At 40.3% G+C, this 27,772-nt stretch overlaps 1 protein-coding gene across 2 annotated transcripts in view; it reads right to left on the bottom strand.

Moving 5' to 3' along the window:
- The window catches only part of ZNF536 (zinc finger protein 536), a 318,653-nt gene that overhangs the window by 112,518 nt on the left and 178,363 nt on the right, over positions 1-27,772 (bottom strand). For both annotated transcript variants that reach the window (XM_020985064.2, XM_020985063.2), the window contains exon 3: positions 18,633-20,804. In XM_020985064.2, coding sequence (XP_020840723.1) covers positions 18,633-20,802 — 2,170 coding nt within the window. In that variant the 5' untranslated portion in view covers positions 20,803-20,804. The remainder of the gene's footprint in view (positions 1-18,632; positions 20,805-27,772) is intronic.

Raw genomic sequence — 27,772 nt, 5'->3', positions numbered from 1 at the left:
GATGGGGTCACAAAGAGTCAGACACTACTGAAACAAATGAACAACAAAAAAGTGAAATGGATTACTTTAGGATGTATTGGATTTTCCATTCCTAAAGGTCTTGAAGTGGAGGTCAGATGACTACTTGTCAAAAATATAATAGAGAGGATTACCATTTAAAGGTACAAGTTAGACTAGTGACTTCTGAGTTACTTTCCAACTTAGACTTACTATGATTTCTGGGTATATTTATGAATGGCTAACTCCACCATTTTGATTGAACAGACCAGTCCATTCAGTCAAACCACCAGCTGGCTCAGTCCTTCCTTCCTTCCTTCCTTCCTTCCTTCCTTCCTTCCTTCCTTCCTTCCTTCCTTTCTTCTTTCTCTCCCTCAGTCCACATGAAGAATTACACTCTTACATGTGGGTGCTCTGCCCACAGGAATATAAATTTTGATCACTGAAATCTAGCAAAATATTTTGGGGTTTGGGGCTAGATTTTTTTTCTTTTCCCTACTTATTTATTCTATCTTTTTTTTTTAAACCTGGGACAATTAACTCTTTTGTTCCATGTAGTTTCATTTAAGATTTCTTAAAGTAAAGCTCTGGAAAAACCAGGCTTTGATAAAGCCCATTGTGATTCAAATGGAGCTACTTGACTATGCCTTAACCCAAATCACTCTGGCTCTTATTGATTGGCCTATAATAGGTCCCAGCCCAAGCCTCATTTGGTCATTGTTTGAGTTTTGATGGCTCATAGTGAGTGTATGTAGCAATTGTTTCTGTTCTGGCCAGAAATCCTGAGGATCTTCCCCTCCCTGATTGATTTTTTTTTCTCAGTAGGCAAACTAGGCCATCTTTTGCTTCATCTCCTTATGTAGCCTTAAATCACTGAATAGGTATTGGCTCAGACAAAGTGAGCCCTGGGAAACACCTTGGCTTAAAAAGGCCAAGGTCTCCCACTGCATCCTGGGCCATCTCTAGTTCCATTAACGAATAAGATTAAATACAAGTGGAGGCATTTGTATTTGTCCTCATACCCTCACTCCTGAGACTCTGGGCTCTGATAGATGAGTTGTAATCTTATCTTGCCCAAAACCAGGTCACTCTGCATCCCAGTTTGATAACACCTAAAGTCTCTTTCAACACTGCACCATGGTCCTAAGTGTTAGTGATAACTTCCAAATCTGGTAGAATTTGTTGTGAAAAATGGACAAAAAGTAATCTTTCAAAGGGCATAGACATCCTCAATTTCACAATCTTATTTTTTACACAATGAAAATAAAGGGTTAAAACTGACTAGTATGACTTCAGGTGTTCTAAAGTCCATGCTCTTCATTCTTCTTTGAGAATTTTGGACATCTTTATGATATAACTTGTTTTGTCTTTTTCTTTTCTTTTCTTTTTTGTCTGATCTTCATTCATAGATGACAGGTTGAGGTTGTAGGGAAGAAGAACCATGTTGTCACCTACAAAGAATTTCTTGATTCTCTAGTCAGATATTGGATTCGACCCAATCAATCAATCAATTGATCATCAAGCATGTATTAAGTGCCAAGATGTGTCAGGCACTGTGCTAGGTGCCAGGGATAAAAACAAACTATCCTTCTGCTTTGCTGATGAGGGCTATCCCTTCTCTGGCACTGAGCTTCCTTGCCAAGAAGCCAGTCCGATCTTTGCTTTTCATTTCTCCCAAACATGTCACGTTACACAAAACTGGAAGATTCCAAATATGTCCTTTGTCTTCTCTTCAGAAAGCTTAAGTAGCTGGATAACCCCTATTCCTATGTTTTGGGGATAAGAATACTCAGAAGAAAGCTCTGTGGGGCACCAATCAGGCTTTCCTCTGGCGACCTTTTCCAGATTAATTGACTTGAAAGTGGGGTTAAATTTAAATATCGCACAGGTGATAAGTAGTAATTCAAGTAGTCAAAACTCAGACCTTTGATTTTCACTGTACTGTGTTGTTCACAATTCCATATTTATATTTAATCAGAGTTTAAATAATGACTCCGATTCTAAAAAAGTAAATAAGTTACTTACCTGGTTTTAGGTAGGCTCATGTCCCTGTCCTACACGAGGATTTTTTCTGATTGTACCAGTTTTTAGCTTTCTCCATAACCTATAACTCACAATTAACTTTGTCTTATTTTTTATTTACTTATCCATACTTATTAAGTTCCCTGAGAACAGAGAACTAAGCTTTTATCTTTATATCTTAAGCCCTTAACACTGATCTCAATAAATACTTACCTCTAGAGGCAGCTAGTATGTGGTAAAATAGATTGAGCCCTGGACTTGGAGTCAGGAAGACCTGACCTTTGGCACCCTCAACACCTGAAGAATTTTGCCTGTTCCCAGAATCCGGGAATTGGAAGGGGCTTGAGAGGCCATCGAGTTCAATCCTTATCTGAATAGGAATCCTCTCAACAACATCTCTGACAAGTGGTCACTGGATCTTCTCTTGAAGGGAGGAAACAAGCATTTATTAAGTACTATGTTCCAGTCACTGTGCTAAGAACTCATGACAAACCTACAAGGTAGGTGCTATTGTTATCCTCATTTTTGTTGTTGTTGTTGTTGTTGTGTTCAACCCATTTAGGGTTTTCTTGGCAAAGATACTAGAGTGGTTTGCCATTTCCTTCTCCAGATCATTCTACAGAAAAGGAAACTGAGGCCATAAGTGGTTAAATGATTTGTCCAAGATCACATAACTACTAAGTGTCTGAGGTCAGATTTGAACTCAGGTCTTCCTGACTCCAAGTTCCAGGACTCTATCTAAAAATTATACCATCTAGCTCCTTCTAGAGGTCTTATAGATCTTCAGTGACAGAGAATTCATTACTTCTAAAAGTAGCTCGTTCCACTTTTCTCTAGTTGTACTGTTAGAATTTTTTCTTCATGACATCAAGTCTAACTCTGCCTTCCACAGTTTCTACTTCCTGTACCTAGTTCTTCCATCTGGGACCAAGCAGAACAAATTTAATCTTTCTTCCACTTGAGAGTCCTAAAGTACTTGAAGACAGAGATTATGTTCCCCCTAAGTCTTCTATAATCACAATGCCCCAACTTCCTTCAGCTAGTTTGGAATGTTCTTGAATTCCTTTTCAGACCTGGTCACCCTGCTCTGGTCAGTGTTCCACTTTTCAGAATCCTTCCAACACTGTGGTGTCCAGAAATGAACAGTGTTCCAGCTATTGTCTGATGAGGGAACAGTGCAAATGGGGACTATCTCTTGCCTCATCCTGGATATTCTGGGTAGTTAGATGGCAAGGTAGAGAGGGTGCTGGACTCAGATTCCAGTAGCCCTGAGTTTGAATTTGGCCTCAGCCTCTTAGTAGCTAACTGTATTACCCTGAGTAAACCTCTTCACCTCTACCAACCTTGGTTTCTCTATATAAAATGGGGATAATAATAATAATAACAACTACCCCACAGGAGTCTTGTGAATATAAAATAATAGATGTAAAGTGCTTTGTAAAACGTGAAGTGCTATATAAATGCTATTATTGTTGTTATTATTATTATTATTATTATTAACTCTGAAAGTAGTCTAAGCACACATTAGCATTTTAGGCAACCAAGTCTTCATATTGATTCATATTGAGTTTGCACTTGCTTTTAACTTTTATGTCAGAAGAACAACTTATTGCTAACCAAGTAATGTGTGCATTGAAGCATCTTCAAGGAAAAACATAGTCACTGTAAATATGAAGATCAGCCTATAATGAGGACACATTCTCAGCCACTGCTCAAACTTAAGACCTAGAAATGTTTCTGAAGTCTTCTTTCATTCCTTGAGTACTTTGCATTTGAATGCTTGGCAGTTCAGCTCTAGAGAGGACCTCAAGATCCAGTACCTTCTTTTGCCAGGTAATCTTCAGGATCTTCCTGCGACAATTCAAGCGGAAACAGTTCAGTTTTCTGGCATGGCGCTGATAGACTGTCCAGGTTTCGCAGTCATACAACAATATAGTCAGCATGATGGCTCTGTAGTCCTCTCTGGGCTGAACTGCCAAGCATTCAAACTCTACTGCACAGAGCACACTCCAATAAGCTGGCCTCATCGTTTGAATGTCAAACACATGCTTAACCATATTTCACAGAGAACTTGTACTAAGTAAGCATTCACATGGTGTCAGAAGAAGTGGTATAAGGACACTCTCAAGGTATCTCTGAAGAACTTAAGTATTGACTATGAGACATGAGAAATGATGGCATAGGACTGCCCAGCATGGCATGCCTGCAGCAAAGAAAGCTCTGTATCCTACACAGGAGTGAAACAGAGTCTTAGAAGCACAAAGTAAATGTGAGCAGCACAAACCCTGAGCCACTTCCTCTCTAAATGTTCTAACAGACCAACACACCCTCCCCTGACTCTCACAATGTGATGTCATGGGTCTTTGCAAATGAAGGCTGAACTTCAATAAACAACAGCAACCTTGCATTCAACTAAAAACACATTATGTCTCCTAGACTTTAAATAAGCCTTTGGGATTTGGGCCTTTAGGCTTAGTTTGGAGTATTTTGGCAACAAAGTAGATGACTTTCTTTTTGTCTTCACCCAGAAAAACCTTTCCATCCCATTTCATATTGGATAAACTCTAAGCAAAGAAGAAAAGGAGAAGAAAGGTGATGATCTCACCCCCTTCTCTCAAGGAGCCACATTCTTCAACCTGATAAGATCAGGAGCCTATTTCCTTGATATTGATGACGAAGAGTCATGAACAAAAAGTATGTTAACATAGGATTCCCACCTTTACTTTTTTGTGTTTTTTTATTTGCAAAACAAGAACAATTCCAAAGTTGTGTTGGCATCAAAAAAAAAAAAAGAGAGCGAGAGAGAGAGAGCGCGAGAGAGAGAGAGAGAGAGAAAGAGAGAGAGAGAGAGAGAGAGAGAGACTAGAAACAAATAGACTTTCTGACCTATTAAAGCGTGACTGGAAGGTTCAAGATAACCTAGTTCAAACTTCCTCATTTTATAGAGGAGGAAACTAGAGCCCTAGAAATTAAGCAGCAAGGCTGGGATTGATTCCAGGGGTAGGGAACCTGCAGCCTTGAAGCCACCTGTGGCTCTCTAGGTCCTCAAGTGTGGCCCTTTGATTGAATCCAAACTTCACAGAACAAATCCCCTTAATAAAAGGGTTTGTTCTGTAAAATTTCTGTAAAACAAAAGGCTACACCCAAGGACCTAGAAGGCCACATGTGACCTTGAGGCTGCAGGTTCCCCACCCCTGGATTAGACATTATTGCCCTACATCTTTTCTCTTATTCCCTGGAAATACATGGGATAGTCCCATACTTTGGCATCATGTGGGAAGTTCCCTGGGCTGCCTACTTAACTGGGCATTGCCTGGCTACATGGATGAAAACAAATGTTACCTGAGCTATTGGCAATTTATGTTCTTTCCTGAATTTGAGTTTGGCTATAGCTAACATTGCACCTCTCATACAGGAGCCACAGGACCAGATGAGCTATCACTTTTTTATCTCTTGAGAGTCTGTATGTCTCAGTTAATAAATAATTCTGTTAATAAATAATGACGAGGCAATACTAATATTAGCACAAGGTGAAACCTTCTCTGAAGGCCCATTTGCCCTAGATGATTTTGATACTTTTCCTGCAGTTGTCACCTTCTATTTACCTAGAACTCTAGGTCCTCTAGATCAGAACTCCAGAGACTATGTTCTCCTCCCTGGGTAAATTAATTCCCTCAGTTTTGGAACTCAAGGGCTAAACTGTCCAAATTGAAGAGAGAATACAATCTCACCTAACCTACTTTATCTGGCCAGATCCAAACCATATTTTATATCCATGTGTCCCCAATATCTTGCCAAATGCCCTACCACTCTCTCTTTCTCCCTTCCATTGAGAACAGTAATCCAATTAATACTATCATGGCTTCTTAAAAGAATCCAATAATCAATTCTTCTAAGGCTCCCATCCACCACTCTGGTGAATCCCCAGGCCAAAATTCTCTTCTCTGAACGCCACTCCCTTAAATGTACTATCTACATCTAGAAAAATGGGAGCTTCTTCGGAGCAGGGAGGGTCCTACATTTTTGTACTTTTATTCTCAGGAGCCTGAAAAGTACTTGGAACTTAATAAACAGAATCCCTGAGAGGGAAGTACTAAGTAATTTGTAAAGTATAAATGACTACAATGATGATCATGTCTATGCTGATGGTTCTTCTTTCCCTTCTTCCTTCCTTCATTTCTTCCCTCAAGGCATTTAATCCCCAGCATTTTAAGAGATCTGATACCTTTTCAAAAATTCCACTTTCCCCCTCCACCAAATGTGGAGTCACTAATATTCTTTTAAAACAAAACAAAATGAAACAAACAAACAACAACAACAACAACAACAAAAAACCTCTAATGAATTCAAGTTGACATTATTTGTATAACTTGAACTTTTTTGGGGGGGCAGAATGGTAGACTATTCTTGAGATGGCAATAATAATGACACTTTATGGGTACACAGAGCTTTATAGTCGTGAAGCTCTCACATTTATAATTAATGACTTACTTTTCTAAGCTATATAACTACCTTATACTTACTTTTTATTAATTCTGTATATGCTCAGTGATATGTACATTGTCTCCCCCAATAAAAGGTAAACTACTTAAGAATAGGTATCGTTTAATTATTTTTATGTACAGCGCCAGAGCCTAGCAGAGTGCCTGGCACATAGTAGGCATTTAATAAATGCTTGTCGATTGATCAATTTAAAATTTCATCTGATTTTCATCACACCCTGTGCAACTGGTAGAAAAGGTATTGTCATTTATATTGTACAAAGGAGAAAATGGAGAGTCAAAGTGGTTTTTCCAAGGTCACATAACCAGGAAGTAGTGGCACTGGGACTAGATCCTAAATGTCCTGATGCTCTCTGCCCTATGCTAAGTTGGTTCTTGAAATCATCGGAAATAATTTGGGGTTTCATAAAGCCTGGGATGGGAATCATTGAATTAAGGCCTTCAGGATACCCTACATCATGTAGACAAGAAATCCCAACGGCTAAGCAGATACAGATGACATGTTCTATGACATGTAGCACTCTTGGGGTTAGTTTAGGACAAATGAAAGGAAACATCGCCTGAAATCCTAATCCCCAAAGTGTTACTTCGCAGAACAGGCAGTAAACTTAGGAAATGTGCTAGCCCAAGAAGTAACACCAGCCAAAAAATATAGTTTCCCCAAAGGTCTAAATAAATTCATGGATGACAGATCCACAAGAGTTTATGAAGGAAAACACAAGAGAAGCTACATTGTGGAAGAGGAAAAATATTAGAGGAGGAGTCTGCCAAACTGGGTTCCAGTTCATGAGCGGTACGACCTCGAATAAATCAGTTTCCCTCTCTGGACCTCAGTTTCTTAGGTGGTAAATTGAAAGGGTTGGATGACTTCTAAGATTCCTTCTAACTCAGTATATGAGTCTTTATAAGTCTTAACTCTGCCACATGAGACCCAGAATAAATCAGTTCAACTTTCTGAGCCTCAATCACTTCATATGTAAATAGGGGAGAATAATATTTATGCTACCTACCCACAAGAGTCATTGAGAGGGAAATACCATGTAATGTGTAAAGACACTATAGAAATGTCACCTATGATGGTGACAATGGCTATTTTTGAGGTCGATTTAGACCAGAGAGCAGAAAAGATCTTAGCAACTGTTTAACCCAAACCCTTCATTTTAAAGATTAGCGTGCTAAGGCCCAGAAAGGGAAAGTAATTTACCTAAGGATATATAAGTAATAGGTAGCAAAGTCAAAATTCCAATCTTGAATCCAAGTCCCACACCCTTTAGACTGCACCAGGGGAACTATACTGTTCCACACCACCTTTCTTGGTGCCCTCATCCAAGACAGGCTAGTGAGTTTCATGGGCCATGGGTCTGACCTAGTATAGCAGTTCTCATGTCCTTTTGTTCTTCATATTTGGGGCTGAACCCTTTCTGGTTATGGGCTTTCCAGGCAAAGAGCCAGCTGGTTCCATGCTTTCCCCTTCTCCCAGACACATGCCACATGTCCCATAACACTGCAAGGCTCTAAACAAAGAGCTTCATACCATGAGGAGCCAAGCTCAGGACATTTTCCCCCTGGGAATGAATGAAAAAAAAAATCACAGGAGGTAGATTAATTCTTTCCGGACTGCAGCCCTTTACATCTAACGTCCTATTGGCACCAGCCCGCCCATCAGGTAGCAATATGTATTGTTCAGACATGCATTGTTTGGGGACTTTGCAAGCTTTGTGATGACAAGGATCATGGAAAGGATGGTAGCAAATCTCCGTGCTTAGTCTGGTGTTGCATGTGTTACGGGGTAGAGTTGCTGGACTTTGCATCCCGCCTCTTCAGCACATTTGAATGGAACAATATTCATTTTTCACATTACTGTTCATAAGCCCTGTTATTAGAAGGGTCAAATAAGCCAATAACTATGGCAGAGTGAGATGGACAGACAAAAATTGAGCTCCCAGTTGATGGTGGGAACTGGTATGCTTGCAAACAAGGAGGACCAAGTTTGGCTCCTTAAAGAACTCTATGCACGGGAGTTAATAGTAGCCGCAAATCTGCCCGATGAAAGCTGAACAAGAATACTCTCAAAACTCAACCTCCAAAGGACTCAAACTTGGTTATATTCCTAGAGATTTTAGCTTTTGACCAACAAGAAGCCCGAATCCCAGACCCCAAAGCTTCTTTTCATAGGTTCTGTAGTGCTCAGAGGATGGTTTTCCAGATGGCGCCTAACGATGACCGTGCCAGATTCTACAGCTTAAGTAAATGTTGCCATCCCCCAGCTCCTGCCAGGAAAAGATGGAAGACCCGGTCATTTCTCCTGGCTCCAGTGATCTCTTCCCACAAGAGATGGGAAAGCCCCACATTGACTTCGGCAGTCTTCTTGGAGGATGGACACTTCCAAGGGCCCTTTTCCCTCTCCCCATCTGCAGGACCTTCTGGCTGAGCTGCATTCACTGAAAGCTGCCAACCCCCAGGCAACAAGGGTAGAGGAATGAGCTAGCCAGATGCCAACAGAGGACACTGTGCAGGAAGAGAAGGTAGATTACCAAGAAGGGAAAGGAAGAAAGCCCAGAGGGCCCAAAGAGCAAAGCCTCAAGTCTAATCATGTCTAATTTAGGAAGTTTACCCATATTCAGTCTAAGTTTCTGCAGGTGTTTCTCTACCTTACCATTAAAAATGGCTTTAATGTTAACAATGATCCTGCTAACATCCATGATTTAAGAGGGGAAAAAAATGTTCACAGTCCTCTCTCTCTCTATGTCTCTCTGTGTCCCTATCTCTCTAACTGTCTCTGTCTTTCTCTCTCCCACTCTCTTCCTCTTTCCCTCTCTCCATGTATCTCTCTTTCTCCTCCTCCTCTCTCTCTCTCTCTCTCTCTCTCTCTCTCTTCTCTCTCTCTCTCTCTCTCTCTCTCTCTCTCTCTCTCTTCTTTCAGCCTAGATTCTCCTACTTTTATTTTTTCTATAACTAAATAAATCTCCAAGGCTAGAACTCAGAAATGTGAAGTGGTTGAATAATAATAATGGCTAGTACTTATATAGCACTTTAAAAGTTTGCAAAGTATATTGCAAACATGATTTCATTGATAGTTACAACAACATGTGAGGTAGAGACTATTTATTATCCTCATTTTATATAAAGAAACTGAGGGTCAGAGGAATGAAATGACTTTGCCAGGGTCACACAGCTAGTCATCACCAGAGGCAGGATTCAAACCAGGTCTTGTTGACTACCAGGCCTGCCCTCTTTCCTCTTTGCCATACTGTTATACAAGCTTGTCTTTGCTGCCCCTGCCTCTCCTTCCTGTCTTCCTCTAGCTTAATGGAATTCCATCCTCATTCCCTTAGGAACTCCAAATTTTGATACTCCTTCCCCCTTCACCATAGATGATCCCTAAGGACAAATCTATGATCTTATGATCCTCAGGGGGCAGGTAGGAGGCAGACTGGATAGAGTTCTGGGCCTGGAGTCAGGAAGACCTGAATACAAATCAAATACTTACTAGCTGTGTGACCCTGAGTAAGTCCCTTAATCCTGTTTGCCTCAGTTTCCTCAACTGCAAAATGAGGATAATAATAGCCTTCAACTCCCCTCCCCAGGATTATTATGAGGATCAAATAAGATGATATTTGTAAAGTGCTTAGCATGGTGCCTGGCACATAGTAGATGTTATATAAATGTTATTTATTGTAGTTGTAATAGTAATAGTAGTAGTAGTAGTAGTAGTAGTAGTAGTAGTAGTAGTAGTAGTAGTAGTAGTGGTAATAGTATCAAAGAAAGGTTACTTTGGGTAAGGGAGTTAATAAACCAACCCTTGCTAGAATATTAATCATTAATAAAATTTAATATAGGGACTCTTCCAAGGAGTATTTACACTTGAACACACTTTAGAGTATCAATTCAAAGGTGTGAACACTAGTGGTGAAAGTTCAACCATAAGCCAGCCAGCAGAAGATATATTTAAATACACAAGGAAGCCTTTCAGTGATTTCTAAAATAATGCTAATGATACAATCACTTATTTTGCCTATGTATGTGACCAGATTAAAAGGACCAAAGATATTTTACTTCAAAGGTTAATATGAAAATAGGTCTACAGATGGATGACTTGTGTTCTCCAAGCAAAAGGACAAACAAAAAACAAGCAGGTGCCACAGTCACATCTATTGAAGACCCTGCAAAGAAAGGTCTTGTCATCACAGTCCCTGGCACTGTCAACTGTTGATACAATTTTATCAATGGAAATGACATTCAAGAGGAGGCATTTCCATCTGCTTTGCTGCTGTACCCTAAGGACCATGAGACCTTTCCATCTGATTTGCATCAGAAACCTTCCATATGCTGATTCCCACTCTTTTAGAATGTGAGCTCCTTGAGAGCAAGAATTATTTTACTTTTCTATTGGTACCTTCAAAGCTTAGCACAGCACTTTGCCCATAATAAATCTTAATAAACAGTTCATTCATTCATTCATTCATTCATTCATTTGTTCGCTCTTCATTGCTTATAGAATGAAATCTACTAAATCTTGCCCTGATATTTCCAAAGAGATATCCAGGAAGTCACCCCAGAACCTACCATTTGAGTCAACAGGAACCATGAGGCTAACCTTCAATGCACCAATTGAAAACAGATTTCTTCATTGTCACTTATTCTAAGTTTTCTTGTTATTATCATTAAATTCAGGTTTAAATTCATATTTCCATTTCTGAGTCCACTGTGCAAATAGTAAAATTATGACCCTTGTGGAGTTTATCAATCTTTGGAAAGCTTTATGAGCATCTACTTATTGTCCTTCCTAGCATTGCTATTATACCCATCCTGAGAATGGATAAACCAAGGAAAAGTAGCTGGAGGACTTGCCTGAGTTGATAGGGGCGGTAATTGTGAGAATCAATGTAAGATCTTAGGCAGGTTGACCTTTAAACTAATCTTCAGCTAGGAATCCTATCCAAAGAAAGTTTGAGTCCAAAAGGGAAAGTGTAAACTCACCACGATTTCCTGGAAATTGACTGAAAAAGCAAAGCAGACTTTACTCTTTAAAGGTCTAGGGAGTGAATGCAGCCTTCAACCCATCACACCCTGGACTGTTCATGGTGGAAACTGTTAAGGATGCTACAATTTCACATTTTCTAAAATGCTTATAGAACACCATCAGGCAGCTGTACCAAGGCTCAAACATGCCAAGGGAACAGTGAAATTTCCAGATTGTTCCTAGCTCTTCCCAAGTAATTGCTACCAAGAATAAAACAATACAAAGTTCCTTAAAATTTGAAAAAACAAAAGAAATCAACAAACTTGGGCCCAGAAGAGAAATGAGAGAACACCCCACCTTCCACTTGATGGAGAGGTGGGGGATAATGGGTATGGAATACTGCCGATGTTGTACAAGGTAGTCAATGAGGTTTTACTGAACTGTTTGTGTGGTTGTTTTAATTCTTTTTCATCAGGGAAAGCTCTTTGGGCAGTGGGGGAGAAGGATAAACTTGGAAATGAAACTGATATAAATACAAAAGCTATCAATAAAACTTTTAAAAAATAAGAGATGAAATGTTTGGTCAGTACTCACACTGTTCTCAAACAGGAGGCATAATAAAGATAGAATAAATTTTATCTTTTATATTCTTAACTTTCAAGTTTTAAATTAACTTTTTCTATTTTTTAATTGTTTTTATGACCACCTTTCCTATGTTAATCAATCAATGGCTACTTAGGATGTACCTACTATATTCCAGGTACTGTATTAGTCACTGGGATACCAAAACAAAAACAAAAACAAAAACCTACACACACCCAAAAGGGAACAATCTGAGGGTGACTTCAAAGTCAAAATAGGTTAAATTGGCTGGCCTGGAAAAAGCCCACAATAGGTGCTGGGGAGCAGAGGGATGGTCCCCCTCCACTTTGACCTCTGGCCTTTCCATGGGCCCTGGCACTGGCTGGAATTCCCTGAGAATCTAGTGCTGAGCCCCTGCCAGGTTATTAGCAGAGGCCTGCACCCACAGCAGTTCTGCTGGAAATGCTCTTGCAAATGTCTAGATGTACACAGCTTTAATACACACAACTCAAGCTTCTGTAAACCTCCTACAAACAGGGAGCAGCATGTACAGTATTCCATATCAGGGTTTGAAGGGCTGCATATGGTGCTCAGTTATAACAGCTGAGCTTTAAAAAGTACAACTTTTCATCTCACTGAACCAGAGCCCAAATAAGGCGGGTAAAGGGAAAAAAAAAACCAGCCCGCAGGGAGGTGAAGTATGGTTTGTGTTGGGGGGACCCTTCTACATTAAATATTGCTTTTATTATAAATTTCTGTTTATTATCTTTCAAAAAGATATTTTGCCAATCTAAACAGTACTCACTGCTTATAATCCCCAAGATTACCATTTTAACTATTAAGGAGACATAGAGATGTGTTCATGAGTCTCTAGATCATCAGATTATAGATCTGGAGATAGGTGGGTAAAAAGCTGAGACATCCATGGATTCAGATTCAGAAAGATCTGGTCCCAAGTCTTGCCTCTGATATACGCTGATTCTGTGACCCAGAGCAAGTCTCTTAAGCTGCCCCAACGCAGCTCCCTAAGACTATAATTTCAGAGCAGGTGCTGATACGTATTGGCAGAAGGAATTTCTTCTTTGGGAATTCTCTGTATCAATGAAATTGCAGGTGCAGTCTGAAAACTTTTAAAAGTAGAATGTGTCTCTTCCTCTTCCTCCCCACAGAAAGAAAGAAAAGGAAAGGAAAGGAAAGGAAAGGAAAGGAAAGGAAAGGAAAGGAAAGGAAAGGAAAGGAAAGGAAAGAAAAGAAAAGAAAAGAAAAGAAAAGAAAAGAAAAGAAAAGAAAAGAAAAGAAAAGAAAAGAAAAGAAAAGAAAAGAAAAGAAAAGAAAAGAAAAGAAAAGAAAAGAAAAAGGAAAAAAGTCTTCTCTGGGATGGCCAGGTGGCCAGAAGAGCCAACACCTGGGGAACCTTTCCCCCTCCCATCTCCCTGACTTTTTTTTTTTACTTGTCTCTTCCATGGCTCTGGCTACCCCAAAACCATCCAGGGTACTTGATTACTCACACAGGCTGGAGGAGATGGGAGTTACCAAGTCTATCCCTTCCAGGGAAATGGAGTATCACCATGCCTTACCATCTGCTCTGTAATTGCCCCTTAAGATGTTCCAGGCCTTATTATCTACCCTATCTCTAGCTTAGCAGACCCCTGGCACCGTCATCTGACCTTCTGATGAAACCTAAAATCCCTGGACTTTGCCATCCGCCCTGCTGCTACACCCTTAGGATTTCTGGGCCTTTCCATCTGCCTGGCAACTGGACTTTCTTTTATGTGTCGCCTCCCGCAAACAGTCTGTGAGTTCCTCCAAAGCAAGCACTATCTCACTTTTCTTCTGTCCCCCAGTGTTTGTTTACACTGCCAGTGCCTTTCGTCCCTTGTCAGTAAGCTGTGTGCAGACCTCCAGGTGGAAAAGAGCTTGGGAGGGACAGGAGTAAGCAAGTTTCTTGGAATACACAAGAAACTTTTACTTTCTGTTTCTGATGCCCATAATGACTTTCTTCAGCTTTCCAGCCAACTTCCCGCTTCTCCCTCCCCAGCCCCCTGTTGCTGCACGCCATCCCCCAGCTCCAGTATAAAGTTTGGCTTTTGCAGCATGAAGCAGCTGGGCCAAGCTACCAGCGAATGATAATGACCTCAGAAATCTGCTGTTAGCTCGACAACAATAGGGTGCTCAGTCTACTGGAAAATTGTGTTCATCAGCTAACTCTGCTCAGTTACTAATTGACATTGCCAAATATTTTAAGAACAATTGGAATGCACAAGCAAAAAAAAAATGAAGATCTTAATCCTCAGACTTAATTTTTTTTTGGCCTGTTTTGTTTGCTTGGAGCAGGCGATGGCTATCACAAAACTAAATGGGGGAGGGTAGAGAGAAAAAGAGGGAAGAAGGAAAAAAAGGCAAGAAAGAAAGAAAAACTATCGTATCTCTATCGAGCCTATGTCTATGCAAGGATGCCCTGTACAAAAGCTTCTGATTTGTTCTATCATTTGGGCCCAAATATGGTCGGAGATTGATTGTTTAAGGAAAATTCCACAAACAAAAAGAGATAGCACAAGGGTTCCAAGCCAGCTGGTCAAATAATTCTTGCCCACCTCTAAATACTAAACAAGAAGTAATGAGGGTTAACAATATTTTATTTCGTCTTTGCCTCCCTTGATTTCCACTGATCATGTAACTTGGCCTACTTTATTTAATGAACTAGAGGGTCAATGCATTCAATTACCCCCTTCCCACCATCAAGACTTCAATTATCCCCACACCAAAATTATGGGAAAATGCAGAAGGTAACTACCCTGTTGGATAGAATGAACAATATCGTTTCTTACTACATTAAGTTTTAATTATTCTGTGTGCTATTTCCAAAGCAAAATCTGAAGAACACAAACTTTTTGTTTTTTTTGAGCCAGAAATGAGATAGGCCGGGACGCCTGCTTTGATATGTTTTTAGGAGAATGATGCTGAGATTAATTCCATCAGGGGGTTGGCATGCAATCAGGCAACCACAACCAGCATAGGACGAAAACATATGTACTGCTTTCTACGTGTCAGGGAAGAAAAAAAGTGTGCTTCTGAGTTTCCTGTTTCCCAATAGTTTTCCTTTGTATTGCCTGAGGAGGGAGAAATGACATCTACTATTGTGGGAAATTATTGGGAAGTCAAATAAACAAAAATAAATGATAAAAACAAAAAGAAAAGGACAGGGCAGTGATCTGTGTGTCGTCTGGTTTTGTCCATTTTCTGTTAGAAAATATGACCTCTCAATTTGTCAAAGGTCCTAGTTTTAGCAGTTGATCTTAAGCTTAGTTCTCAGCAGTCTGGAGAGCTAGAGAACAAATACATTTTCTGGTTCAGTGGAGTCATTTTCACATGTTCACTGATTCAAACATTCTTTTACTCACATAACAAACAGCTGCATACCACATTAGCCTAGCCAGTGACAGTCACACATCTCGGCAATAACTGTTTGATTGCAAACTTGACCCTTTCTTCTTCTCAGCCTGAGCAAGACATTTTTAAACAGCCACTCGGTTCCCAATCCTCCTTTGCAAAGAATTACATCAGATAACAAAGGACTTCTCTGCCACTCATTGTAAGCCTTCTTCTGGAGATCTGTTCTAAGAGGCTCTCTGTAAAAAGGTTTTTTTATGATGAATTCAGAACTACTATCATGTTAAGAGCAGCGATTTATAAAGAAGAATTCATTGGTTGAGATCTGAAAAAAATAGTTTCTCAGGCCCTACTGACCCAGTTTTCAACAAAAAAGAGAATCAAGTGATGCAAATGAAGTTTTGAGACATTGTTATGCTGTCTGAGAAATTTGTAAAACCCTCCGTTTTGCAGTAATTTCTTAATAAAAGCCTCAATAAGTATTGCATTCTTACTCACAGGTCCAAAGACCTTGGTCTTCACCTCGCAGGTTTCTCTAGAGCAGGTAATGGCAAAATGCCAATTGTCCTACATTGAAAGATATATCTAGTTTAATATCACTTAGGACAAATCACATTTTGTTGTTGTTGTTGTTGTTGTTTGTTTGTTTTGTTTTGTTTTTAAATAGGTTGACTTGCCAGGCTCGTTTGGGTGTTTACAGCCCAAGGAAAAACTTAATGCCATAGACCTTTGACTTGAAGTATACCAAGTATGTAATTTTTGTTGTTACATTTATTTCCAAATCATTCACAAATCTGAAATAGACATTTTTAAGAGGAAAAAAAACAATTTTAAGATCACTCAGAAAGGAATCAACCAATAGACACATTTATCAACTGATTCCAAGGTGGAAACAAGAAGTTTATGGATAACTCCAACTGCAGTTTTTTTTTCTTTCCCAGACATACACAGTGTGGGAGTTAGAAAATTCCCACCGAGTTGGAGAAGTGAGAGTGGATTCCTTCAACACAATATGTATTTGGAAATAAAGAAAATGATGGATATGGGGAATTAGCACTGGCTATCACTTGGCCAGAAGGTGAGAAAGACAGGGTAAATGTGTCATGTACAAAGCTAAACATTTGGTATTAGGCTGAACAGATAACATCTTTTAATTTTCAGCCGATTTTGGATTTTCAAGCAGTTCTTGAATTCAGTGAGTGTCATATCAGGTTCTTCCCCAAATTTCAGAATGCCCAGATACTCTCTCTTGTTCTATTCCCCAGGTTTCTCTAACCCAATATTAGCAGAACTGAACTACCTGGCAGAAGAACCCTTCTGTGTGAGCCCAAGAAAAGGCATATCCTTTGACGCAGGGTTACGATTCTTTCCCTCCCATCCCTGAAAACGGCAAAGTTTTATAAAGTACTTTTAGTATCAGGCCGTGAAAAGCGGAAACTAAGCCCTTTTATCTTAGCACTTTCCAGTCACTAAAAACAATTTTAATCACTCTCCATACTATGAAATTAGCCCCTACGTGGTACTCGTGCTCCTATTTAGAATTTTCTAATGTGTCTCACCAGTAATAAATCGCCAACAAGGCTGTTGCTCCTAGAGTAGACAGTGTGTTTCATGGGTATTTAAACAACAGCATTAAGTACTATAGGAATCTGTGGAATGTGGAGCACAGATTTATGTGTCTTAAGAGTTCTTTACTGGTTTGTAATAAGCCAGCAAACTAACGCTTTATTTGTATATTAATTTTGTCCTCAAAGTAGGGTATACTGAAGCATGACAATAACAACAAACTAAACTGGCATATACTTAATAACTGTAACAGAGAATTGCCTCCAACACTAAAATATTTATCAAAACGGGGTAGGGGTGGGGGCGACTAAAAAGAATTAACCTCGACAGCCTGCTACCAGATCTTTAACAGTGGGCAATGTAATGCCTTAAGGTACCTCAAACTGTCTTTCATTTTCTAGACTTAATGGCTGATTGCAGAAATCAATGTTGCCATTAGTAACAGAGTATTTGTTATGGCATGATTTCCTCTGTTGTTAAGCTTGCAGAATGATTACAGTATTAGCAAGGTGCTTTCCTTATAAAGGGCTAGAGATAGAACATTCCATTTGCTGTCCATTAGCAAGTGGCTCTGGAAATAGGGACGAAGCCAGAAATCTTACCTGCAGTGGTGTGCAGATTGTAACTCAGCTTTCATAGGCTAGGACTTTTTACAAACAAAAAAAATCCAAAAGAAAACAAAAGAAAAAATAGTTGAGGAAGCTCAGTATCATGTGGACTTTTGTAAGGAATGTTTTTGGTGGGGAAGGAGTGGTCATTTCATAAGCCTGCATCAAAAGTGAATGTGGGGTGTAGTACAATTTAAGGCATGACCCTAAATGTCTGTTTTGACAAGTTCCCAGAATGTACATGGACTCAGTGGAAGGTGATGCAATCCACATGACAGAACTTCCCAGAGAGTTGGATCATGGATTTAGAGAGAAAAGGGACCATGGAAGCCATCTAGTCTAACTCCTTTATTTTACAGTTGTGGCAGAGAAAGAATTTGAACAGAGGCCCTGTGAACCCTTTCCATTGCCCCACAAATATGAGTTTAGATAAGGAAAGTTATACTGGGGAGGGAGTTGTTTCCATATTTGAAGAATGGTCTATTTGGGAGGACTGGGCAAATAATAGGAAAATAATGGAAGTGTATCTTTAGGGGAAAGGCTAGTAAGGGCCACCTCAGCCAGCTCCAGCTATGGATAGTCCAAGGAATCCTGAAAGGTCCTTGTCTAGAATCCCATGGGAGAAGCCCTCAGAGGTCTCTTAGAGGTGGAGACAGGACAGGAGTGAGGAGAGTTAGTGGCACACAAGAAAAAGGGACTTCCGAATGTCTCAGATGAATGAGAGCGTGCTCTCCACTCCTATATGAAGGATAGAAAATGAAAAGGTCAAAACCTATTTAAGGATAATAGAGAGTAAGAGCAAGGGGCCAGAGGACCCATGTTCTTAAAAATCAACAATGACACAAGGCTAAGGAGGAAATCACACATATTTCTAACTGTGAAAGGCCTAGGGATCATGATAAGACATTGATGAGTAAAGACAATTGGAGAAATGCTTCTAACTATGAAGTTTTCCACTGGGTGATATTCATTTTTATTTCCCCCAAATAGAAGCCCACCTACCTGAGGAAGATGGTGACGAAGGATGTGGGCTGTCTTCCTGAGCACTTCCAGTCTGAGAAAGGCCCCCACCGACCCCACTCTCCTCGGTAATGTTGGAAGAGCCCGGTGTGGTGGACCGGCTCACCGACTGGGATTCCTGGTCACTGCCAGAACCCCGTCGCTCCTCCAGGCACCCTTGGAGGACCTCTTCTTCGGCTTTCCTGTCTCTCTTGTGGACTCGGGAGTGGACAACCACCTGGTGGTAGGTTCGGAACACTCGGCCACAGTCTGGGCACTCAGTGGGCTTCTCCTTCATGTTTCCATGACTTTGCATGTTGTAATCAAGTCCCTGGTTAAGACCATGTGACAAAAAATCTCTACTGCCTTCTAAAGGGTCTAGTTTATTTGGCAGGTCTCTTTGATTGCCCATTTTAGTGCTGTGAACCAAATCAGCAGGCATTTTCTGCTTGGAGCCATCTGTTCCTACTAACACATACTCCCGCTTCTCCTTATCAAACAGAACTCCGGCGTTTGCCAGAGTGTCTTCGTGGTTGCGCTGTATCTGCTGCTCTTTAGACAAGAAGCCATGTTCCATGGCCATCCCTCTTGCCATGAGTTGCCAGGCCTGATAGCTATTCACAGGGTCCATCTCGGCCGCTTTGGCAGCGGCCTGCAACCGTTCTATGCAGCTGGACTTCAGTGGCGGCACCAGGTTGAGGCAACCCAAGAGGGAATGTTTGTCCCCTTCGCCAAGGCTGTGGCCCATGCCCGAGATGGGGGACAGCAGCTTCCCCAGAACTTCCTTCTCCTTTATAGGCAAGTCCCCCTTGCTATAGAGCTGATTAGGTTCACTCAGGCTGGACTTATCTGGGGGCATGAAGCCACTCTGCAAACAAGAGAGGTATCGGGAATACAGGTTGGCGTGGGCCTCCTGGGACATACCTCCCATGGGAACAGGTACCTCGGGGTCATTGGGAGACTTGTTCTTGACAGAAAGCTTGTTGAGGTGAACCTTCATGTGATTCTTGAGGAACCAGGGCTCCTTGAAGCGCCTCCCACAGATCTGACAGCAGTGCTCAAAAGAATCCTTGTGTTTTCTCATGTGGCCCTTGAGAAACCACGCCTGACTGAACACCTGGCCACACACTTCACAGCGGAATTCATTGGCTGACTGTTCCCCACTCCCATTGGAGCCCTGACCTTGGGCTGACTCAGCAGTGATATGAGCCTTCTCTACATGGCTGATCAGTTCCTCCTCCTGGGAGGCTGCGAAGTCACACAGGGTACATTTATAGGGCTTGTGAAGGATCCGGATATGACGGTCCAATTCTTCACGCTTCTTGAACTTCCCCTTGCAAAATGTACAGCGGAAACCCGCCGTGGGAACCACCATGTCTTCTTGGACATTGGCTGGCTTTGGTGAGGGTACTGGATTAGAGATGTCAGGGACACTGTGGTTCACTGCTAAAGACAAGTTACAGTTAGCCAGAGGGGGCTGCTGGGAGTGTGGCGGAGGCTTCACATCAGGCCGTGGCTGCAGGAGACTGCTTTTCATCTGTTTGTCCCTCAGGATCGCTCTTTCCTCAAGCTCATGAAGCAGGCGATTCTCCTCTCGGACTCTCCCACGGCCTTTTCCCAGGTTTCCGAGCTTATGGGTCCTCAGGTGTATCTTCAAATTCCCCTTTTGGGCTGCCCGGTGGTCACAGTAGGGACACTTGAAGGGCTTCTCACCAGTGTGTGTACGCATGTGGAGAGAAAGGATGCTATTGAACCGGAATCGCTTCCCACACAGGGGGCAAGGGTATTTCCGATTCTTTCTTGCGTCGTCCTCAATGTCACTCATCTGGGACATGATGCCAAGGTTCTGGCCATTCAAGAACTGTTGCAGATCCACCCTTCCGTTCAGACTGGTGTCCACATCTCGGTTGAGTTGGTTGGCCAAGAGGGCCATCTGGCTGCCAATTGGCTGGCCTCCCATGGACACGTGGCTCTTCTCCTCTAGGGGTGTGGAGACCTTCTCTTCAGAGTTAGGCCTGGTCTGGAGCTCCGGGAAAGCATGGCTGAGCTGAGATGTTATCTGGTGCAGCTTCTGGCTCATTGAATACTGACCATTAAGGATCGTGTTGTTAAGATGGGCCTCAGCCTCTGGGACAGCTGAAGAAACTCCAAGGCACAAACTAGCTTCCTCCATCCCTGTAGGGAGGAAGAAAAAAAAAGACCATTTAGATGTGGGAAATGGTAGTTAAGAATAATGAATCAAAAGTAGCAGTTGACAGACAATTTGCATTTTAGGCTTTACCTACACATAATAATGCTAAGGAATTATGGTCAAAAAACAATAATAAAAAAATGAATTATTAAATGCCAATTATGCAATATGGTGTTGCTCATCCAATTTGTTTTAGCGGCAGATCTTCTTCATTGTATTTCCTATTTACAGACTGCAATTATTCATTCATATTTTAATTATTAATGTTTTACCACTTTCAATACCTAATAACAAATCGAGAGGCTACATTTCTTCCTCTCCTCTTTTCTTCCTTCCCTGATTCCCCTTCCGCATTCCTTTGCCAGCACACTTTGTAGCATCTGCACCTGTTTGCATGGGTAAAAGTTCAAGATAAGTCTATTGCATACTCTTCTTTTCCTTTCTGTTCCTTTTCCTTTTCTTTTCTTTCCTTTTCCCTTTCTTTCCCTTTTCTTTCTTTTCCTTCCTTCATTTTTCTTTTTTCCTTTCCTTTTCTCTTTTCTTTCTTTTCCTTTTCTCTTTCCTTTCCTTTTCCATTTTCTTTTCTTCAAAGTCCAAATCGAATTCCTCTTATAACTTTTGGTTCCATTCACTACATCGAACACATTCCCAATTCTGAGATGAAAACAGGAGTTTTATGATTTGACCAAAAAAACCACCCAATGATGGCATGATATTTACTGGCTTACAATAAAACAAGATAATGTTTTGGGGAAAAAATAAGTAAAGGACAAGCTTTAGAACAATAAAAGGGATTTTGCTTTAGTCAACAAAAAGTGCAGTAATATCTCATTAAGCTGATTAGTATGCTGCTTAGAAACAGTACTAGGTGCTGTAACACATGATTATAATCATAAAAATCCTTCAGTGTTTGCAAGTAAGCATTAACGAGGTATATTAAATTTTAAGGAGACTGCCACTAGCAGCTTTGCAAACCTCTGAGATTAAGATTTAACCCTTGTGTTCCAAAACATTGTTGTAGTGTCATCTTAAAACTCAGTCCATCAAAAGGAGTATAAATTATCTTGCATTGGAATCTTAATGATTGCTGAGAACGCTCACATTTGAATTGCAAAAAAAAAAAAATACTCCTAAGATGCAGTGGGACTGTCTCTGTCCTCCCATTGGCAAGATATCCAAAGTAAGGGGCTTTGATTTGGTTTAAAGAGCTCTTTTATAGAACTAGATAAAAACCAATTAAAATCTAGGGAAGGTGCCATAGGAAGTCTCACCAAGTTTAAGCATTTTTAATAACTTTCCCAATTTACAGTAATGAGTAAAAATGGTACCTGCAGTATGTGTTTTGCAGAAAATTAGAACTCAAAGCTGTTTGTTAAACACAAAAGCTCAATGCTGGTCTGCATAATTGTCCTTAATAGTTCTCTCTGCCACCTCTCTAGTCTAGGCAAGAAAGCCGAATCCATACAGCTCAGAAAGGGGGAAAAAATGCTCTTCTAAAAACAGAACATGTGGGGAAGGTGGATTTAAAAGCTAACAAATCCAGGTCTTTTCTCTCAATGCTGTTTTCTGATCTCTCTTCCACCTAAGCTTCCAATTTTTTTTGCTACCAGTGAATTACCAAACATATTAACGTTTTTTTCCTTCCCATGTTATAAGACATTGGCCAGCCAGGTGGCTCAGCAGTGGCAGTCAGCTATAGCCACGTCTGATTTCTGGACCAAATGACTCCCTCTCTGGCCTGCAGGGGATGAAGCCAGACTCCGGAGGAAGTACACTTGACCCAGAGGGAGGCTCATACTCCATGCTTTGCCGGGACCCCCGCCAGGCAATCTAAGAATGACATGGATGGTCTCCAAGGGGAGTCCTGGATTCTTTGGCAGGAAGTCGGAAGCTGTGATTTCTTTCTTGGGGAGGGGGCAAAGAGGAGGGAGAAGGCAATAGAGAAAAAAAAATCAGGTTGGCTTTGGAAGAGAGAAGAGGTATGATCATGGATATAAAAATAAATGTGTATATATGATGATAAGAAGGAGCAAATGTACACACATGCATACTGACGTGCTGATGTTAAAGAAGCCCTCAGAGCCAGCATCTTTGGGTAGAGGGGTGGCGGATGGCAGGGATAAAAGTTTTAATTCCAGGTCCACTTGCCAACAATATCAGAAATGAATCATTTGTTCCCTCGCTTACAAAATAACCTATCTCCAGTGGAATTAGGGGTAGGTGCATATCTTGAAAAACAGGGGCTGCTTGGGCAGGATTGATGCCTACATTTTAGGGGACACTTCAAGGGAAAATTCTGTATACTGTGCATCACTGCACCCTCATCAGGAAGTGGAGAAGGTTTACTCTTTCTCTTTGAGTTGAAGTCTTCAATCCAACCCTTGGGTTCTCTCTTGAGCAAACTGGGATGAGAATTAACACTGAAGCCACATGGAATTCCTCAGAATTCTACCCAGCCACATTTCTACAATTTTGGAAAGAGTCAAGGCAACATTTATTTTGGAAACTTATCTCAAAACACTGCCCAAATGGTCCAAACAAAAGACAAGAAGATGGAAAGATTAGCTATTTTCAGGTTGATGTTAATATTCAAATTCAGCAAGAGGGAACAAAAACAAAATATATAAGATAGGAGATCACAAATAAAGTTGACTATAAGGGAAAGGGGTTGAGTTGAAAAAAACTTCTCCCTATTGCCTCTAAGATAAAATTTCAAATGAAATAAAAATATTATTTAAATGAAAATAATTGTTTTTCTAAAATAAAAAATAAAGCAAAATTTATTTTTCTAAAATAAAAAGAGAGATGGCTAGGTGGTATAGTGGATAAAGGTATGGTCTTGGAATCAGGAGGACCTGAGTTCAAATCTGGCCTCAGACACTTGACACTTACTAGCTGTGTGACCCTGGGCAAATCACTTAACCCCGATTGCCTCACCCAAAATAATTAATTAATTAATTGATTAAAATAAAAAGAAATTCAGGTTGAATTGTAAGGTCCTCTACCCTGGTGCCTACCCACCTTTATAACACTATTTCATGAACCTATCTTCATACATTTTGCCATCCAAACAATCTACTCTATTAGCTATCTCCAACTCAACATCCATCTCTAGCCTCCACACATTTATATGAGCCACCCCCATGTCTGGAATGCAATAACTGCTCATTTTTAATTTTTAGTATTCTTATCTTCCTTCTAGTCTCAGTTCAGGTGCCATCTCCTCTGTGAAGTCTTCCTTGGTTTTCCCACTTATTAATGCTCTTTTGATTTCAAATTACTTTGTATTAGGTTATAAGCTCCTTGAAGGCAAGAACTATTTCTTGTTTGTCTTTTTATTCAAAGCCCGTAGCACAGATTCTAGAATGTAGAAGGGACTTCATAAATTCTTGTTCACAGATTTTTTTTTTCTTACCAATGGACTTATCATACCATTCAATGAACTGTGTGCTCCTTGAGGGCAGTGGAGGTTTCACTTTATTTTTTTTTTTTTTTGCATTTCCCATACCTAGCATGGGGCCTCATATTATTGCTTTAAAAAAAATTGAATTTAATTTTCCATTCATGTTAAACAGGCAATAGCTCAATCAGTAACTTCTAGGTAAAGGTTATTTAGATTCTTTTCAGGTACAGCATTTTCTTTTTTAGTCTCCAAAGCTAATCAAAGTCATCTGATTTGGTTTTATTAAACATGGTGTAATGGAAGAACACTAGATTTAAGGTGGATAGTATCATGGTAGAGAAAAGACAGAAGTACTCAATTCTTTTTTTCCATTTTCACTACCAATGAGAATGATCTTTGCCCTGAAAACAATGAGCAAAAATTACCAATAGGGAATTGATACCCAAGACAAGTAAGGAGATAGTTAAAACAGCATCAAGTCAAGTCACCTGGACCACATGAACTGCACTTCCTGAACAGAAAGAACAAGCACATGTGGTGATGATATTAGAAAGACCACAGAAAAAGAGAGAAGCCCTACAGAATTGGAGTAGAACAAAGATTGCCCAAATTTTGCCATAATTTTTGAAAAAGGGGAAAAGTTCAGTTTGCGAACTATAGAGCAGTAAGCTTGTCATGGGTTCCTGGGAAAATCCTAGCAAAGATCAGCAAGAGAATGGTTAGTGAACATTTAGAAAAGGAAGAGATGACTACAGAGCTACTTTGACTTCATCAAGAGTAGGTCTTAGCACACTAAACTCCCTCCTTTCCTTTTTCTTGACAGGGTTACTAAACCTGTAAATCAAGAGAAGGCCATCAATATAGATAACCTAGAATTAAACAAAAATTTTATACTATACCTCATAATATTCTTGGGGAAAAGTTGGAAATGCAGACTAGTGAATAACAGAGTTAGATGGATTAAAAACCAGTTAAATGGCCATACTCAAAGAGTAGTCCTTAATGGTTCAGTGTGATCTCTAGATGAGAGTCTCAGGGATCTGTGCTTAACCATATTCTGTTTAACATTTTTATCAATAACTTGAATCATGACGTAAATGCTGTGGTCATCCAACCTGCAGATCATATAAAGTTGGAAGAGATATAGAGCACTCTGAATGAAGAGTCAGGATTTTACAAGATCTTCATGGGCTAGACTCAGGTATTGGGCTGAAGCTAATAAGATGAAATGCAAAGAGTATATAGACCAAGTCTCACACTTGGGTTCAAAAAAATCTATTCCATAAGCACATAATTGGACAGAAATTTATCTGAAAAAGATCCAGGGATTATAGTGGACTGCTTGTACAATATGAGGTAGCAGTAAAAAAAAAAACCCACCCAAAACCTCATACTCTCTTATGGTTCCTGGCTTATGATAGGCACTTAATAAATGGCTCGTTGGCTTGAGTTACTGACTGCATTAAGAAAGGCATTGCTTCTAAGAATAAGGGAGTGCCAGTTTTACTGCACTCTGTTCCTGGTCAGATCACAGCTAGAGCACAATGCCCAGTTCCCAGCACTCTAATTTACAAAGAGCCACCAGACTGCTGAAGGGTATTGAATCCCTGGCATCAGAGGACCAGGGGAGGGAACTAAGGATGTATGGCCTGGAGGAGAGAAGAGTTGGTGGGGACATAATAACTGTCTTAAAATAACTGTGTTGAAGGCCTGTCCTGTAGAAAAGGCATTAGACTTGTCCTGGGAGCCATCGCCAGTTATCCTGATCTTGCCACTGGACCCAGATGGCTCCAGAGGAGAAAGTGAGGCTGGTGCTTTTGCACAGGTCTCCCTCACTTAAATCCAATTCACTTACAAATCGTGGCACCTCCTTCTTGATGTCCAATGACCAAACAACAAGATTTATTCTATCTGACCTCAAAGGAGAAAACAAGAAGGAATGGAGAGATGTCCAAAGAGGCAAATTTGGCTTGATGTCAGGAAGAAACTTTCTAACAATTAGAGATAACCAAAAAAACCTGGAATGAGCTAGTTCCTTTTATTGAGCATCTTTAAGCAGAGGCTGGCTGACCACTTGTTAGATATAATAGAGATACTTTTTAGTTATGGATTGTATTAGTTGGGCACTGAGGTTCCTTGCGATTCTAAAATTCTGTGCTTCTGCCGTGGATTCAAGTGCTAGCTCAGATGCTTACCACCTCTGTGACCCTGGACAAACTACTTCATAGTTCTGGGCCTCATCAGTAAAAAGAAAGGGACAGCACACAGAGTTACCTCCAGCACTAAATCTACAATAGCCCAATGGTTTAAATAAGATGCCAGGTCAAATACTTATGCTGAACATCTCATTTGGAATGGGAAATTTGTTGGTTCATTCATTCAACAAACACATATTAATTACCTATTATGTGCAAGGTCCTATGTGATCTTAAAAATGTCACAACCTTCTTGAGTCTTGTTTTCTCACTTGTTAAATGGGGTGGGGGAAGGTTGGGAGGGGGTCCTTTCAGGTTGCTCTAAACCAATCCTATGATGAATTCCTTTACAATTCTGTTACTTACAACCTATATGATTTTTGGTAAGTCTCCTCTCTGAGTTTTAATTTCCTCTGAAAAAAAAATAATGGATTTTTGACTAAATGAATTTTAGATCAATTCCAAATCCTATGATTCTAGAGAGAAATGTTCATAGCAACTATCAAATCACATCCTCCAAGTCCACCATGGTATGTAATACATCTGTCTCACTGAAACATGGAAACTCTGTAATGAGAGCTGTTCAACACCAACTTTGCAGCAGAGCTAGCTGTGTCCCTCAAAACCTCACTTATTGCCAAAATGCTAGGATATACTCAAGTATTTATCAGAATCAAGGTGATATTAGAAGGGTTCAATTCCTAGACTAAATACTCAGGAGCATACTACTACAAAAGGCACCTGCCCTGCAAACTTGCAATTTATGTACGCCTTCCAAGTGCCAGTAAGTGGGATGGGACCCTGAACAAAAAACTAAAAACAAAAAAATGAAACCAACAAAAAATGAGGCAACAGCAGTTTTCTACTTGATCTGCCCAATTTCATATTTCCAAAAGGGTATTCTTAGCCTATGAAACCCACCATTGGATACACATATTATCAAAATACATTCTATCTCATCTTTCACATCATTTAAGGTAGGTGAGCCATTCAGCTGCCTTTGATGGTGCTAATAGTTATTTTGATTTTGCATTTCTGCCTCTGAGACTATTTCCTGTGATATCAATAACAAAAGTTTTCACTTAACTATTCCAATAGAGCACTTAATTGTGTCTTTCAACTTTGAAATGAAATTTAAAACTATTAGGACACCAGAAATGCCAGCTGCTGCAAGCCTAAACAAATTTAGCACAAAAACATGGTTTCGTTTTGCTAGAATGGGAAAAAATATACATGTACAAATATATATATAATGCGCACACACACACACACACACACACACACACACACACATATATATATATGTTCATGAATAGACCAAAAAATATAGGATAAGTTTCATCCTTATAGCATG

The sequence above is a fragment of the Phascolarctos cinereus genome, unplaced genomic scaffold (assembly GCF_003287225.1).
Source record: "Phascolarctos cinereus isolate Bilbo 61053 unplaced genomic scaffold, phaCin_HiC Scaffold_2;HRSCAF=192, whole genome shotgun sequence".
NCBI lineage: Eukaryota > Metazoa > Chordata > Mammalia > Diprotodontia > Phascolarctidae > Phascolarctos > Phascolarctos cinereus.
Note: the sequence above shows the minus strand (reverse complement) of the source record. Positions and strands in the feature narration are given on the sequence as shown.